The sequence below is a fragment of the Mustela lutreola genome, chromosome 11, assembly GCF_030435805.1.
Source record: "Mustela lutreola isolate mMusLut2 chromosome 11, mMusLut2.pri, whole genome shotgun sequence".
NCBI lineage: Eukaryota > Metazoa > Chordata > Mammalia > Carnivora > Mustelidae > Mustela > Mustela lutreola.
Window position 1 is genome coordinate 7898975 of NC_081300.1, and position 16560 is coordinate 7915534.

At 33.9% G+C, this 16560-nt stretch overlaps 1 protein-coding gene across 1 annotated transcript in view; it reads right to left on the bottom strand.

Moving 5' to 3' along the window:
* Positions 1-16560, bottom strand: part of DOK6 (docking protein 6) — a 386183-nt gene that overhangs the window by 140586 nt on the left and 229037 nt on the right. The window contains exon 5 of the mRNA XM_059139419.1: positions 12832-13021. Within this exon, the coding sequence (XP_058995402.1) occupies positions 12832-13021 (190 nt within the window). The remainder of the gene's footprint in view (positions 1-12831; positions 13022-16560) is intronic.

Genomic DNA, 16560 nt, shown 5'->3' on the forward strand with positions numbered 1-16560 from the left:
AGGATAAAACCCAAAAACGAAAATCAACTTGCCTAAAACCTAGAAGAATTGGTATTTTAACCCAATAGTGCTAATAGTGCTACAAAACCACAGGTTCTTCCACTGTGATATAACTTTACTAATACATCTCAGGTTTCATGATGCAAGTCAAAAGAAATACTTGGGCAGTGAATGTTCCTTGTTTTCTAGCAGTAATTATCAATAGATGTAGGAAATCTATCATATCTTTCAACACAATGAAGAATTGGATTACCAGAAAAGATATTAATATAAAGCATAAAAAAAATATGTCAACACTTCCAGATACTAGATTTCTTTCTTCCTCTGATTTTTTAAGGTATAATAGACAAATTAAACTTTTATCTATTTAATGTGTACAATGTAACTTTTTTATTAAGACAATTTTATAGAGCAGTTTTAGGTTCATAACAAAAATTAGTGGAAGTTATAGAAAATTTCCATGATACTTCCTGCACCCACCCAAAGAGTCTCTCCCATTAGCAAATATCCCCCCACCAGAGTGGGACATTTATTACAATTAATGAACCTCCACTGACACATCAAAATTACTCAAAGCCAATAGTTTATATTAGGGTTCACTCTTGGTGTTGAACATTCTGTGGATTTAGGCAAATGTATAATAACATGAGTCCATCAATATGGTATCATCTAGAGCATTTTTAATAACCTAAAAATCCTCTGTGCTCTGCCTATCCATCCCCCTGACCCCTAGCAACCACTGCTCTTTTCTCCTGCACCATTGCTTTGCTTCCACAATGACATATAGTTGGAATCGTACAGGGAGTAGTCTTTTCAAATTTAATTTTATTTACTAAAATGCAATTTAAGGTCTCTCCCTGTCTTTTCATGGCTTGATAATTCATTTCTTTTTAGTGCTGAAAAATATGCCAATGTCTGGATGGATCACATATTTTTTTAACCCATTCACCTCCTGAAGGACATCCTGGTTGCTTCCAAGTTTGGGAAATTATGAATAAAGCTGCTATCAGTATTATGGGCAGGGTTGTGTATGGACATGCATTTTTAATTCCTCTGGGTAGATACCAAGATACCAAGAGTATGATTGCTGAATTGTATGGTAAGAGTATATTTAGTTTTAAAAGATACTGCCAAATTGTCCTCTAAAGTGGTTGTACCATTTTTGCATTCCCACCAGCAATGAAAGAGATATTCTGTTGCTCTGCATCCTTGTCAGCATTTGGTATTATCAGTGTTCAGCATTTTGGCCATGTTAATAGTTCTACACTGATATCAAATTATTGTTTTAATTTGCATGTTCTTGATGACATATGATGTGGAGTAGCTTTTCATATGCTTATTGGCATGTCTTCTTTAATAAAGTGTCTGTTAAGGTCTTTTGGTCTATTTTTCAATTGGGCCTTGTCTTCTTATTGATGGCTTTTAAGAGTTCTTTGTATAGCAGTCCTATATCAGATCTGTCTCTTGCAAATGACTTCACCCAGTCTGTGGCTTGTCTTTTCATTCTCTTGATATTGTCTCCTTAAGAGCAATTAAGTTTTTAATTTTGACAAGGTACAGCTTATCACTACTTCTTTCATGAATCCTGCATTTGGTGCTGTGCCTAAAATGTCATTGCCATACTCAGGGTACTGAGGTATTCTACACTTTCTTCTAGGACTTTTATAGTTTTGCATTTTACATTTAGGTCTACAATCCATTTTTGAGTTAATGTTTGTAAAGTGTTTAAGTTCCTTGTCCATTGTCTTGCCTTTTCTCCTTTGTCATACATCAGTTGATTGTACTTATGTGGGCTATTTCTCAGCTGTTAATTCTAATCCATTGATTTATTTATTTATTCTTTCATTAAAACCACACTGTCTTAATTACATTTATAGTAAGTCTTGAAGCTGGGTAGTGTCAGTCTTCCAACTTTGTCTTTTTTTTTTTCCCCAATGTTGTGTTGGCAATTGTAACGACTTTTAGGTATAGAGTTAGTGGTGGTAAACATTCATAATATTTATAACCATCACCACCATCTATCCCCATTTCATTTTGTAATTTGAAACTATGTATCCTTTAAACAGTAACTTCTTTCTCCCCCAGCTCCTGACTACTAGTATTCTTGTTTCTGTCTCTATGATTCTGGCCACTCTAAGTACCTTACATAAGTGGAATCATACAGTATTTATTTTGTAATGATTGGCTTATTCCATTTAGCATAATTTACTCAAGGTTCACCCATGCTGGAATAGATGGCAGAATTTTTTCCTTTTAAAAGCTGAATAATCTTCCATTGCATATATATGCAATGTTTTTAAAGTCCATTTATCCATCAGTGAACAGTGGGTGCTTCCAGATTTTAGCTGCTGCTATGAATAATGCCACTATGAACATAAGTATACAAATATCTCTTTTATTCTATCACTCCTTTTGGGTGTATACTCAGAAGTATGATTGCTGGATCATATGATAATTGTATTTATAATATTTTGAGGAACCTCCATACTCTTCTCCATAGCTGCTCTACCATTTTATGTTCTCATCAATATTGCAGGGGCCCAATTTGGTTTTTTGTTAATAGCATTTCTGATCGGTGTGAGCTGATACTTTATTTCTGTTTCATTTGATTTCCATAAGATTAGGGATATTGAGTATTTTTTCATGTACTTGTTGGTCATTTCCATGTATCTTTTGGAGAAATATCTATGTGAGCCCTCTGCTCATTTAAAAAATTGAGTTGTTGTGGCTCAGTTGGTTAAGTCACTGTCTACAGCTCAGGTCATGATCCCAGGGTCCTGGCATTGAGTCCTGCATCAGGCTCCTTGCTCAGCAGGGAGCCTCCTCCACCTCTGCCTGCCTCTCTGCCTTCTCATACGCGATCTCTCTCTCTTTCTCGCTGAAAAATAAATAAATAAATAAAAATATTAAAAAAAATAAAAAATTGAGTTGTTTTGTTGTTTTTGAGTTTTAGAAGTTCTCCATATAGCCTGGATATTAATCCCTTATTAGAAGTATGATTTGTAATTATTTTCTCTCATTCTGTGAGTTGCCTTTTTATTTTGTTTTTATTGTCTTTTGACATACAAATTCTTTATATTTTCATTAAATCCAATTTGTCTATTTGTTTTCTTTCATTGCCCATGCCTTTGGTGTTATATCCAAGAAATCAATGCCAAATCCAAAGTTGTGATTTTCCCCTATGTTTTCTTCTAAAAGTTGTAAAGTTTTAGATTTACACTTATGTCTTTGACTCATTCTGAGTTAATTTTTGTATATGGTGATGGGTAAGGGGCCAACTTTATGCTTTTGCATTGGATATCTAGTTTTTCTAGCACAATTTATGAAAAGACTGCCCTTTCCCCACTGAATGGTCTTGGTACCTTTGTCAAAAATCATTTGACCATACCTGAGAAACTCTTCCCTTTAAAAAACTTATTCTTAAATTTAAAAACTTATATATAGTAACATTTGTTCTTTATGTTCCTTATATATAGTAACATTTGTTCTATGGGTTTTAACAAATGTAGAGAGTTTACATACTCACCATGACAATCAAGATAAAGAACAGTTTCATCTTTCTCCAAATTTCCCTTATGCTGTTGCTTTGTAGTCAATCTCTCCCTGCACGCCACCCACTGGCAATCACTTATCTATTTTCCATGATATAATGTAATATTACATAAATGTAACCACAGAGTATGATGTCTTTTGGATCTGGCTTTTTTCCCTTAGAATAACGCATTTGTTATACACCTATGTTGTTGTGGTGTGTATCAGTTGAATCATTGCCGAGCGTCTATCGATTTACCACAACATATCCATTCAATGGAGGGCATTTGGTTTGTCCATTTTTTGGCAATGATGAATAAAATGGTTATTCATCTGTAGGGTTTTTTTTTATGAATATATATTTTTATTTTTCTTGAGGAAATAACTTAGAAGCAGCATCACTTCACCATATGTGAAGTATATGCTTAGTTTTACATAAAAATATGCCAAAATTGCTTTCCTAAATGGCTACACCATTTTACACTTCCACAAATGCATATATGAGAGTTCCATTTGCTGTGCATTGTTGTCAGCAGTTGGTATTGTCAGATTTTCTTTTTAATTTTAGGCAAAATAAAAAGTCAAGAGTTGTACCTTGAGGTGGTTTTAATATGTATTTCCCTAATGACAAATTAGGTTTGGCATCATTTAATGTGATGACCAGTCAGCCACATATCTTCTTTGATGAAATGTCTGCTCAAATCTTTTGTCTGTTTTTTTAAACTGCAGGTTGTGTTTTCTTATTAAATTTAGAAGTTACATTTAGAAGTTCTTTATATATTCTGGATACAAATTCTTTGTCCAATATGTGACTCCCAAATCTTTTCCCCAGAACTGCCCTATCTTTTAATTCCCTTAAAAGTGTCTTTTACAGAAGGAAGTTTTAAATTTTGACATAGTTCAATTTATATATGTATGTGATGTGTGTGTGTGTGTGTGTGTGTGTGTGTGTGTATAACTAATTTGTCATGCACTGGAGGAGGAAGGATTTCTTTCTGCATCTGTAAACAAAAAGGTTTAGGAATAACTTGTGTCTACCTTTGACATCACAGAATCCTTGATTATAGCACACATAACTGCTTCCATTAACCATCTTCCCAAAGGAACTATATTATAATAAGTATTGTTTTACATTTCCAATAGTTTAAAACTGTAGCCAGATTTTATTTAAAAGCTTTTAAATAAAGATATTATCAAAATTGGTAAGATAGATATTTTAAGTGTCAATTTTGTGATATTAAGTATTGTGCCAAGTAGGGACGTTATGTTTTGAAGAATAATTTTATACGAGTGGCTCAGTGAGTTAAGCCTCTGCCTTCAGCTCAGGTCATGATCTCAGGGTCCTGGATCGAGCCCCGCATTGGGCTCTCTGCTCAGCAGGGAGCCTGCTTCCCCCTCTCTCTCTGCCTGCCTCTCTGCCTACTTTTATTCTCTCTCTGTCAAATAAATAAATAAAATCTTTTAAAATATAATAATTTTATAAAAAAAAGAATTGGAGGCTCATTTGAATTTTGTTATGCAGCCATTTGAACCCATTCTGATGTTTGGTTATGATATTTATGAGGTTGTATGAAGTAAAGATGACACATCAGCAGTTAAAAACATCGTTTTGTCTTTCACAAAATAAAATTGCACATAATCATGAATCCTATGACTTCCTCTGCAGGTCTGGATATCTTTTCTGATTTTTTGCCAAAAAAATAAGCTGCATAGCAAATTGGTTTTTTTTTTTTTTTAGTCTTAAAATGCAAACTTAAATCATCACCGCTCTAAGCTGGTGTGAGACTATGAATTCATCTCCCAAACACCATGCTTCTCCAGGGACAATCCCCACTGAAATCTTCCTGGTCCTTGTTCTCATTCTGTTCTCGTATCTGCCATGTGCTTCCTGAAGCGTATGGCATACGATTATAATTATGAGGATGTGTGAGGTATTTCTCTCCGGAAAGAATAATCTGGATCTTCTTTTACTATTTATTTTTACATTTTGTTGGTACAGTGGAATTTAACAATGCATTTAAAAAAAGCCTGTCGGTGAAAAAAAGTATTTTGGCATATCTAATTTATTGCGTTCCAGTACATGCAGTAGTATCAATAAATGGCTAAAACTGCCATATTATAAATAATATGATTTCTGCAAAAAGCTAATAAAATAAAACCCAGAAAATGCAGATCTTCAGGGTTTGCTAGGATGATTTGCCAATCTGCCCTTTAAATTGTCTTCATCACCCATGCCCTCCCCTCTCTCCCTAACCCCTAGTCCTGACCCAGGGAACACAACGTCTTGCTTTTATTTCTCTCGATCAAGCATGGGCAAACCTTCTGATTTTGACTCTCTTTAACAAGAGTGGGACTGTCTGGAATTTACAAAATAGTTGCATAGAATAGCGGCTGATAGTCCAATTATTAAAGGGCAAAGGACATCTAAATTTAGAGAAGGAAAAATGCAAATGAACAATATACACAAGGCCAGACCTCCAATCATAAAGATAAAGACACAAACAAAAGAAGAAAATAAAAGGAAAAAAAAATAAAAAGAGAGAGAGAGAGAAAGCTCTCAAAGTCGTTGATCAAAATAGAAATATCCTAAATCATCATTTTAATGCTTGTGGTTATAGGGTCACAAACAGCACTCTCTTTGTACCATTAGAGGATGTATGAATTGATACCATTTTCTTGAAAGCAAGTTGCTATATTGTGAAGAACCTTGAAAACATTCACATTCTTTGACCCAGTAAGCCTTTAAAAAGACTTTGCTAAGGAAATAATCAGAGATTTGCACAACTTTTCACAGATGGTCAGGGTGGCTTTATTTATAATAGTTTATTTTGGAAACTTCTTAATGTTAAATTAATGATGGCATAGCCATATGTTCAGATGCCATATAGCCATTTGGATCTTGATTTTAAAGGACTCAGAGACTACTTCAATATAATATTAAGTAAAAAATAAAGGATAAATATCTTTATTTGAAATATATATTAATATATTAAGTGAAAATATAATATTAATATATTAAGTGAAATATATTCTAATATTTATATTATATATATGATATAATATAATATATATTAAGTGAAAAAATAAAGAATAAATATCTTCATTTGCGTTGACTTTGAAATACACTGGAATGAAGTACATCAAATATTAAAAGCAGTTATCTTAAGATGGAGAAATTATGAGTGATTTTAAGCTTTTTTCCCCCAACATCTCCTTTAAAAACTTGTATTAACTTTTTATCTGGACAATAAAGGTATCTAAAAAATAATTCTCAATACTAAGGGCAAAAAATGGAGATTTACACAGAGGATGTGGGAAGTTTAACACCCGACCAGGTTACAAAAGCAGATTTGTGACTTTGTAGTACATCTCTAGGAATAAAAGCCTAGTTCTATCTCTCAGCTTCAGGACGCCCAGTCCAGACAATTCTTGAGGCTCTCTTTCCTTCCTTGATCCCATTACTTCTAGGGGAAGTGTTTTATTATAAAAGTGGCAATGCTCATTGCCAAATATCCAAACAGTATGAAAGAATATAATGTCAGACCTGTAGTGTTCTATTTTCTTCCCCACAATTTTTTCACGTCAAAAACATTGGAGTATAATTTGCATACAATAATACCAATATTTAGTGAACAGTTTCATGTTTTTTGATGAACGTGAGAATACAGGCCATTTTCATCACTCCCCACTGCGATTAGTACCCTTTGCAATCCATTCCTTCTCAACCCCAGCTTCAACTCCAGGCAACCACTGATTTGCTTTCTGTCACTACAAATTAAGTTTTGCCTCTTGTAGGATTTTCTGGAAATGAAATCACAGGCATTTTTTTTAGAATAACGATTTGGAGATTCATCTATGTTACGAGTCACGGATTGGTAGCACTCCTTTATATAAAACTACATTATAATTTGTCTTCCCATTCATGTATTGATGGCCATATTTAGATTCCAGTTTTTAACTCTTATGAATAAAACTGCTTTGACTCTCTCAACACAAGTATTTATATGTTGCTTTGGGGCAGTTGGTGGGTAAATATCTAGGAGTAAATTGCTCTGTTGCATGGCACACACACAAAAGCAAACTATTACTTGAAGGGGTGTTCTTTTTCCCATTCACATTAACAATGAGATAGAGTAAGAGTTCTTCCTTCTCCATTCAACAGGGTCAGGGTTTTGTTTTATTTTGTCTTTTGGTAGGGGAAAGAATAAACTGGTATCTTTTGTAGTTTTAATCTATATTTCCTCATGAGTAAAGATAATAATAAACATCTTTTCTTGTTTTTACTGTCAATCAGCATATCTTCTTTTATAACCTGTCCAATTTTTTTTTGCCTATTTTATTAATGGTTTATTTGTCTTCCTATTTTGGGCTGTAAGAATTCTTCAAGGATTACAAATAAAAATGCTTTGTCAGATACAGGATTTGTGAATCCTCTTTCCTGTCTGTTGCTTGCGTTTTAATTTTTTTCCCTTCATTTTCTATAGGATGTCTTTTGATGAACAGATGTTAAATTTTGATGAAGCCCAAATTATCAATATTTTTTCTTTGGATTGTGCTTTTGGTTTAGTATTTAAGTACTATCTGCCTATTTCAAGGTTAGAAATATTTTCCTCTATTTTCTTCTATAAATTTTATAATTTTAGCTTTTACATTTAAGTCTATATCCATTTGGAGTTTTTTAAAGGGGAGTATGGCAGAGTGTATTAGCTGGAGTTGCCATAGCAAAATACTGCAGACAGAGGGGCTTAAAGGACAGGGATTTATTTTCTCCTAGTTCTGGAGGCTGGAAGCCCAAGATGAAGGAGCCAGCATGGTCAGTTTCTGTTGAAGACTCGTTGTTGGCTTGTCGATGGCTGTCTTCTTCCTATGTCCTCACAGGGCAGGAGAGAGAAAACAAGCCTTCTGGTATCTCTTCTTACAAGGACGTTAATCCTACCATGACGGCCGTATGATCATGATCTTGTTTAGACTGAACCGTCTTCTGAAGGCTCCAAGGTCCCATCTCCACATACCATCACACTTGGATTATGACTTCATATGAATATTGCAGGGGGAGGAGGTGGACACAATTCAGTCCATGGCAGTGAGGTAAAGAGCTATTGGTTTTCCTCCTGAATGGGTATCCAATCATTCCAGCACCATTTATTTTTTTTTTCATATTGAAATACCACAGCATATTAAAAAATAAATAAATTGGCCATATATGTGGTGTCTATTTTGAACTTTTCATTCTTTTCCAGTGATAGTTAGGTCTACCCTTATGTCAATATCACACTGTCTTGATTACTGTAGCTTTAAAACAAGTATTAAAATTTGGCAGTAGAAATCCATCAGATATATTTTTTCTAAATTGTTTTAGCTTATGCTAGGTCTTTTGCCATTTTATTTTAGAATCAACTTGTCATTTAATTTAGACAAGTCATTTGGGATTGTTATTGAGATTACAATGAATCTATACATTGAATTGGAGAGAATTATTATCTTATGAATATAGTATCTTCCAATTCACAGATGTGGCATATATCTCCATTTATTTTGGTTTTCTTTAATTTCTCAGGCATATTTGTGGTTTTTCAATGTAAAGTTCTCACACACATTTTGTTAAAGCAACCTATATATATTTCATATTTCTAAGACATTATTAGAGTTATTCAAAACATTTATGCACTACTTGTATATAAAATAAAATTGATTTTTTTTTATACTGACCTTATATTCTGTAACCTCACTAAATTCACTTCTTAGTTCTAGTAGCTTTTTGTCGAGATTCTTTTAGATTTCTCCCTAATCTACTTAAGGGTAAGGGAGTTTAATTTTCATTGCTCTACACTATGGTTTTCCCACAGGCAATACTGTTGGAATGTAACTTATTCCAAAGTATTACACATGGTAAATTAGAGAGTTCCTGTATATCTGCTGACTCTCCAAGGAAATAGGCACCTAGGAACCCATAAAATTATGCTCCAAGCACCAGTTAGCATAAAGACAGCCATTCAGTATTTTCCCCTTATTTGTACTTCAGTTTTGCTGCACCAGTCCCATTTTCTTCTCAAATTCCTGACTCACGACAGGTAACACTGATTTTTAGTCTTAGATGCCAAGTTTCTAATGATCGTTCCAGCATTTGAATGCTGGCTTCTCCTAAGCTTTTTGCGTGACTTATCTCTCCTCAGATTTCCAGTGTTTGGCTAAGAATATACCTTCACAGAATTCTCTAAGAATAGAGCTCTTTACAGGTAGGGAGAAGCTTCCTTCAGCAAGTGGAAATAACACGGATTACATCATTTCTGAGGAAGAGCACATCATCGCGATTTCCTAAATGTCCATTAGAGACAGTCTGTGCCGTCTGCTGCTTTATAGTCACAAACTCAAACTCTCTAAATTTATATAGGAAGTAGTAAGTAAGTATTAATAAGAAGTATTCTTCTAATACAAAGAAGAAAACTAGAAGACAGAAGGGTCAAATGGCCCATGCTAAATTATTAACAAGTGACAGAGCTATGACCTAAATCTCATTCTCTCATTCCCAGGGCAGGTAGGAGTGTGTGTATGTCAAGATGATTTTTAGATATTATTGTTTATTTTTTAAGAAGTTATCCTGACAAACAAAAAAATGTAGAAAAGAGCTCTCTCCTAAACCAATAAAACTAAACAAATACCAAAACAAAAATAAAACAGAAAAAACCTTGAGGATTACAGGACTTACCTACTCTGAGATATTTTATTTTTAATGTATCTTAAAATTATTTAAAAATTACAAAGATCATAGAAGACCAATGAATATTGACTGTCAGATAAGACAAGCTGCCTATCAGCTGGTTTGATATTTTTGTCGAGAATATCAATTTAATCACCTGTGGAGAGCTAATATGTTCCCCTTAAAGAATTTGGAGAAGCAAGAAATTGGGAAAAACTGGTGACAGGTACAAATGGAGCGAAAATTCTACATAACCACCAGAAAAGGAAAAGAAAAAACTTTACTCATTATTTAAAATCCTGAGTAGGTGCCTTCTGAAATGAGGGAATAGACATGTAACATTTGGAGGTTCCTCAAAAATTTAAAAATGGAAATGACATATGATCCAATAATGCCACCACTGGGTATTAATCCAAAGAAAATAAAAACACTAAGTCAAAAAGATACATGCACTCTTATATTTAAAACACCACTACTTATAATAACCAAGATGTAGAAGCAACCCAAAGGTCCATTCACAGATGATAGATGAGTAGAAAAAGAAAACGTGGTGTGTATGTCCACACACACACAAACACACACACACACACACACACACACACACACACACACACACCACTGCAATATTACTCAGCCATAAAAAAGAATGAAATCTTACCATCTGCAGCAAGATGGATGGACCTAGAGGGCATTACACTAAGTGAAATAAGTCAGACAGAGAAAGACAAATACCATATGACTTCCCTTATATATGGAATATAAAAACAAACAAACAAACAAATGAACAAACAAAAAACCTAAGCAGATGCATAAATACAGAGAACAAACTGGTGGCTGCCAGAAAGGAGGTAGTAGGGTAATTGGAGAAATAGGTGAAGGGAATTAACAAGTACAAACTTCCAGTTATAAAATAAAATACGTGAGTCATGGAAGCGAAAAGTACAAGCTCAGGGAATATAGTCAATAATATTGTAGTACCATTGTATAATGCTAAATGCTGACACATTTATCATGGGGAGCACTGAGTCATGCACAGAATTGTCAAATTATTGTATATCAATTCTATGTCAATAGTGAATATTTAAAAAATAGACAAAGAGGAATACCTAGGAGAAAAATCCAAAAAAGGGAATTCTGGATGTAATGTTATTACCTAATGAAAATAAACCATCCCTTTTTTCAAAAATATACTAACTTTTGTGGATAGTAATAAAAAAAAAAAAGTGTATCATAAACCTTACGTCAGCAAATAAATTTTTTAAATTTATTTTTTATTTTCAGCAAATAAGTTTTAATCCCTTTTTTATAACCATATAATTTAAAAAATAGTATATATGCCTAAAAATACTCATTTTCTTGAGAAAATTTTTATTTCCTAGTATTTATCTAGACTATGATTACTATTATTATTGTCAGGATCTAGGCAGACTGAAAATAGACAGTTGAGTGAACTCATGGCCACTACAACACAGAATTGAAGGCTCTCAGAGAAATCAGCGTGGGAGATTGTTTAATATTACCTAGGCAAAAGGGTCCAGACTGGTAAAATTACTTCAGTTCAGCTCAGGTTTTTTCCCTCTACTTAAAATTTTAAAAGACATATGGCCTTGGCCTAACCTAGATGGATATTATTAGAACCTGACCTTGAATAAGTATTTAATGGTTTTGTAAGAACAAAGTTATGAAATTAAAATGGCTATATCGAGTACAACAAAACTTCACTATACTTGTCTTATGATGCCACAGATTCATTTTCAGAATGAATAAATCATGTTCCCAGTGGGAAGACTGATATATTAAACATCTCTTACATAGAATCCCCGAATCTAAGTAGGTCTTGTCTTGGATATGAGTGACAACAACATCACAAGGTCACTGCACAAAGACATTCATTTTTCTGCCTGAAGCTCATGTCTAAACTTGAGTCTGTAAATAATGATTATGAAACAAGCATTCATTTAAGACATTTATGGATTCCAACTGTATGCTATGACCAAGAAACCAATGTATTTGCTTTGACATACTCTATTTAAAATCTGCGTTGTGCATTTCATATATTATAGATTTGCCAACATTGCTTCAGTCACTCTGAGTTAACATTTACACTTAATTAATGTTATTAACATAGAAATCTGCATAAATGGATACTGAACTCACATACCTGCAACCTGAAAAGTAATATATCAACAATTTAATATAAAACTCCTTTTAAATTTTTTGCTCATTAAAAACTCACAAAAGTAATGCTAGTAAGGACATGTTGAATTTCACAGGAATCCTACTGCACTGAAATATTATAGGATAGACCAAAAATATAGTATTGTAATAATATCATAAAATTTATTGTAAGATTAAAATTATTCTGCATTTAGTGTGAGGTCAGTGTAAAAGACTGAACTGTTTTGAATAGGATAATTAAACTGTCATAAAATTGATACATTTTATTCATATTATCAACAAAAATATGAAGAAATTATGTATTTGGTGATTTCTACCCTTTCCAAAAACAGTGGTCCTCCTTGGGCACTAGTGGACAGAAGCTGTCCTTTAGGTGTCTCTTTGTCACCCGCCTCCTGCGGTTGGCTGTGTCACTTGGAGCTTACCTTCCTGACTCAAAGGTAAACCACGTTGAGTCCCGTCCATATCTCCTCAGGGAGCTGAGGGGCCACATCACCAGTTTGACCTTGGCATTGTGGATATCCCAGAGATAGATATTCTCATGAGTGATCTGCATTGTGCATTCACCATAAATATCCAGATTTGGCGTAGGCATAAGATACACATTGAATCTCTCTGCAAAGAAAAAAGGAATGGAGCAAATTAAGTGGAAAGAGATTTGACTCTTGATGGTAGCACTGTCTTAATTTATATACCTACCTACAGCCTTTAGAAAGCATTACCCAGTCCCTTGGGAATACTGATACGCAATGCAAAACACTACTCTAAGAAAATGAGCTAACTAAAATGTTCTTACTCATTAGTTCATTCACTCACTCCTCTACATTTTGTGTTGCATGTATTTTCTATGAGGAGGAGGAAATGGTTAAACTGTACAATGGAAACATAAGGGAAAAAGCTAAGTGAGGTCTCTGCCCAAATAATGTTTACAGTCTGCTTCTTCACACAATTTTAAATGCATATCATATACCTAACTTCTGAAAGAAATGTCTTATTTAATTTAAGCAGGAATTTACTCAATGTTACCCTTGTGTTGTGAAGTATTTAATGTACACTTAGACTGACTCTCAAAATACACTGTGTCGACAGTCAAATTCAGCATTTGATAATCGCTAGTATTCATTATTTCTTTCCGTGGGCTTCAGATACTCTTAAGTAAGCAAAATAAAAATACATAGATAGCCATTTTCATTCTTGGAGATTCTAAAGCTAAAATTCCGATTATTAGACAATGATTCTAAACCATGCTTTATAATTTTTTGTGTATCTCAAAGTCTACTGCAAAATTTTGCAGCCCTTGATTTCCATTTAAATGGCTTAGATGCACTTTATAAACAGTAAGTTTAGTTCATAATTTCCAGGAAGCCAAGAACTTGGTACGACCTATAAAGTGTCCTATAGAATATTTTTAATTCCTAGCACTGTATTCATGGTTTATAGTAAATAATTAATAAATATTGGTTAACTATATGAATGAAATAAATATACCCCATGAAAATATGCACTACAAGAATTCGGCAATTATTTAAAAAAATAAAGTCACAATAACCAAAAGTTTAAGAATTGCTGGCAGATACATCTTTGTGAGTTTGAATTTAATTGTGAATCATGTTTGAAATGCAGTGCTGTTGAATTAATGATTTTGAGAGGCATAATGGTGCAGCTGCAGTTGAAAAAGGATTGGAATGTTTAGGAATGTGCCATCATCCATCATAATGCCACGATCTTAAACACTGAATGTTTGCTGGTATTAAGCTGGAATTGTCTGTATAATAGAAAGAATCTTTTCTGTGGCAGGTAATTTGCAGAGTAATGCTTTGATGATGCAAAAAAAATTCAGATTCTAAATGGGTTAAATTGAATCTAAGCACAATAGCTTGAAATACAGTAACCATAGAGACAATATTTATATTCAAGTGTCTAGATATTTTTGACCAAAATAATCTAGTGATTCAATTTTTTACTTAGATCATTGACCCATAAAAATAATATGTATATGGATTGCACATTCATTTCCTACAGAAAGGAAAGCAAGATAAGTTATATAGCTGAAGAAATGAAGAAAGATCACTGCCCCATTAATTATCTGCAATAAAAAGTATATATATATATATATATATATATTCTATAAATCTTAAAATTCTTGTATTCAGTCAAGTAAAATCTCAATATTTTGCATTAAAGACTTCACTCATATTGCCACCACAATTCCCACTCTAATGGTATTGCAGGTAGCCAAAGGGGCCTGATCTCATATAAGAGTGTGAATGAAAGTTGGACCCAACAGAGTGACTCACGCCTACAGATAATGCCTGATTAGAAATCTTCTTTTCTTTGGTCCAGACCCTTTTGGTCAAGACCCTTTTGCAGCTTTTATATTTGAAAGCAAACATATGTCAGTGGCATCTGTTGTGCACAGGTAAAACATTTGTTATACAAGTGGAACCTAAAACATTCCTTTAAATTCCTTCCTCTCCATCAGTTAGAGTCTGAAGATAGCAACCAAAGATCATTGCCAAAATGTCAGGAAATAACAATTCCTCTAAAATATTGAAATAAACATCAGTAGCCCTTTTAGTGTTGGTTAAGGCCACACTGACTCTTGATATTCACATCCACAGTTTCATATTGGGGTGGGGGAAGAACATGCAAAAAAAAAAAAAATAACCCTGACATCGAAGACCCTGTCCTCCAGATGGATGACACATGGTATATTACCCATAACCTAGGGGCTATTACAGAGGACTCAAAAGAACCATTGCTTTTTCACTGAAATGTCTGTGTGCTCTAATGTTAGCAGATAAAACCTAGAAAAAGTAAACAGAGAAAGAGTACAATCATCACCATGGACACTGGGGAAACAGAACTAAAAAACAGAAAAAGAATGAATTGGATTTAATAAGATTCATATGATGTAGGGTTCTCAATGTCAAAATCAGTGAAGTGCATTTACAAATACAAAGAAATTGGATCTTGCTCTGAGGGAGTCCTTCCAAGGGCCAGCTGTAGGCTATGTGAAGCAGGTGAAATATTATCTTCCAATCCTTCTTGCTACCTTCTGCTTTCCTAGTCTTACCTAGTAACTCACATTATCCCCTTCTTGCTATGGTTTGGAATGTTCCAACCTTCCTTTTGATACTGTTTCTATCCTCCTACAAAAGGAATTATGCTAAGAAATTTTATTTTCAATTTTTAAGTTTTTAAAAGCCATCTTATCCTAATGGCTAATTTCCAAGGATTTGAGAGTCAATTAAAAAGTAGACAAATTTAATCCAGCAGAGGATGAAGGCAGCTCAAGGTATCAAGTAAATTATTCTTTGATTTCACTGTCATGGAAAAAAATGTTTCTGCATTTGCTGTGAGTAAAGTATTTTATGTCCTTAATAATATGTTGCTTCTTTAAAATTTATTATGGCTTCCACTGGAAAGACCATTTCAATATGGAATAGCCAAAAATTGCTGTCCCAAAATGACTTTTTAAAATGTTTAACTTTGTAAAATACTTGTATGAAGCAGGTGTTTTAACTACTGTCTAATCATCTCTTATTGAATTAAATGTTCTAGTTTGTTCTACTAGAAGATTGCATCACTTTCAAAAGCATCCCTCATAGTTCCTCTAATGCCACTAATTCCTTGGCAATACTCTAAAAGGAGCTTTGCAAACCAGCACTTCTCAAAGTGTGGTCCCCAGTGAGGTAGCATCAACAACCTCTGGGAACAAGTAGAATGTGAATTGTCCAGCCCCAGCCAGACCTACTGGATCAGAAACAATAAAGGTGGAAGACTACCCAGGAATCTGTGCTTAAACAAGAACTCCAGGTAACTTTGATGCACATTAACTCTCTCAGCAGTAAAAAACAAAGGTAGGCTTTTAAATAAGAAAATAGTAGAACAAACCAGCACATTTAATTCAAAACTGTCCCTTAATCTTTTCTCAAATAAAGGAATGTTATTTCGTACACACACTGCCAAAGCAAGCCCAGAAACTAGCTGTTTAAATAATGATACTAAGGGGCACTGGATGGTTCAGTCAGTTAAGCTTCTGACTTCAGCTTAGGTCATGTTCTTGGGGTCCTGGGACTGAGTTCCATGTTAGGGTCCACACTCAGTGGGAGTCTGCTTGTCCGTCTCCCTCTGCCCCTTCTCTTCTCTTT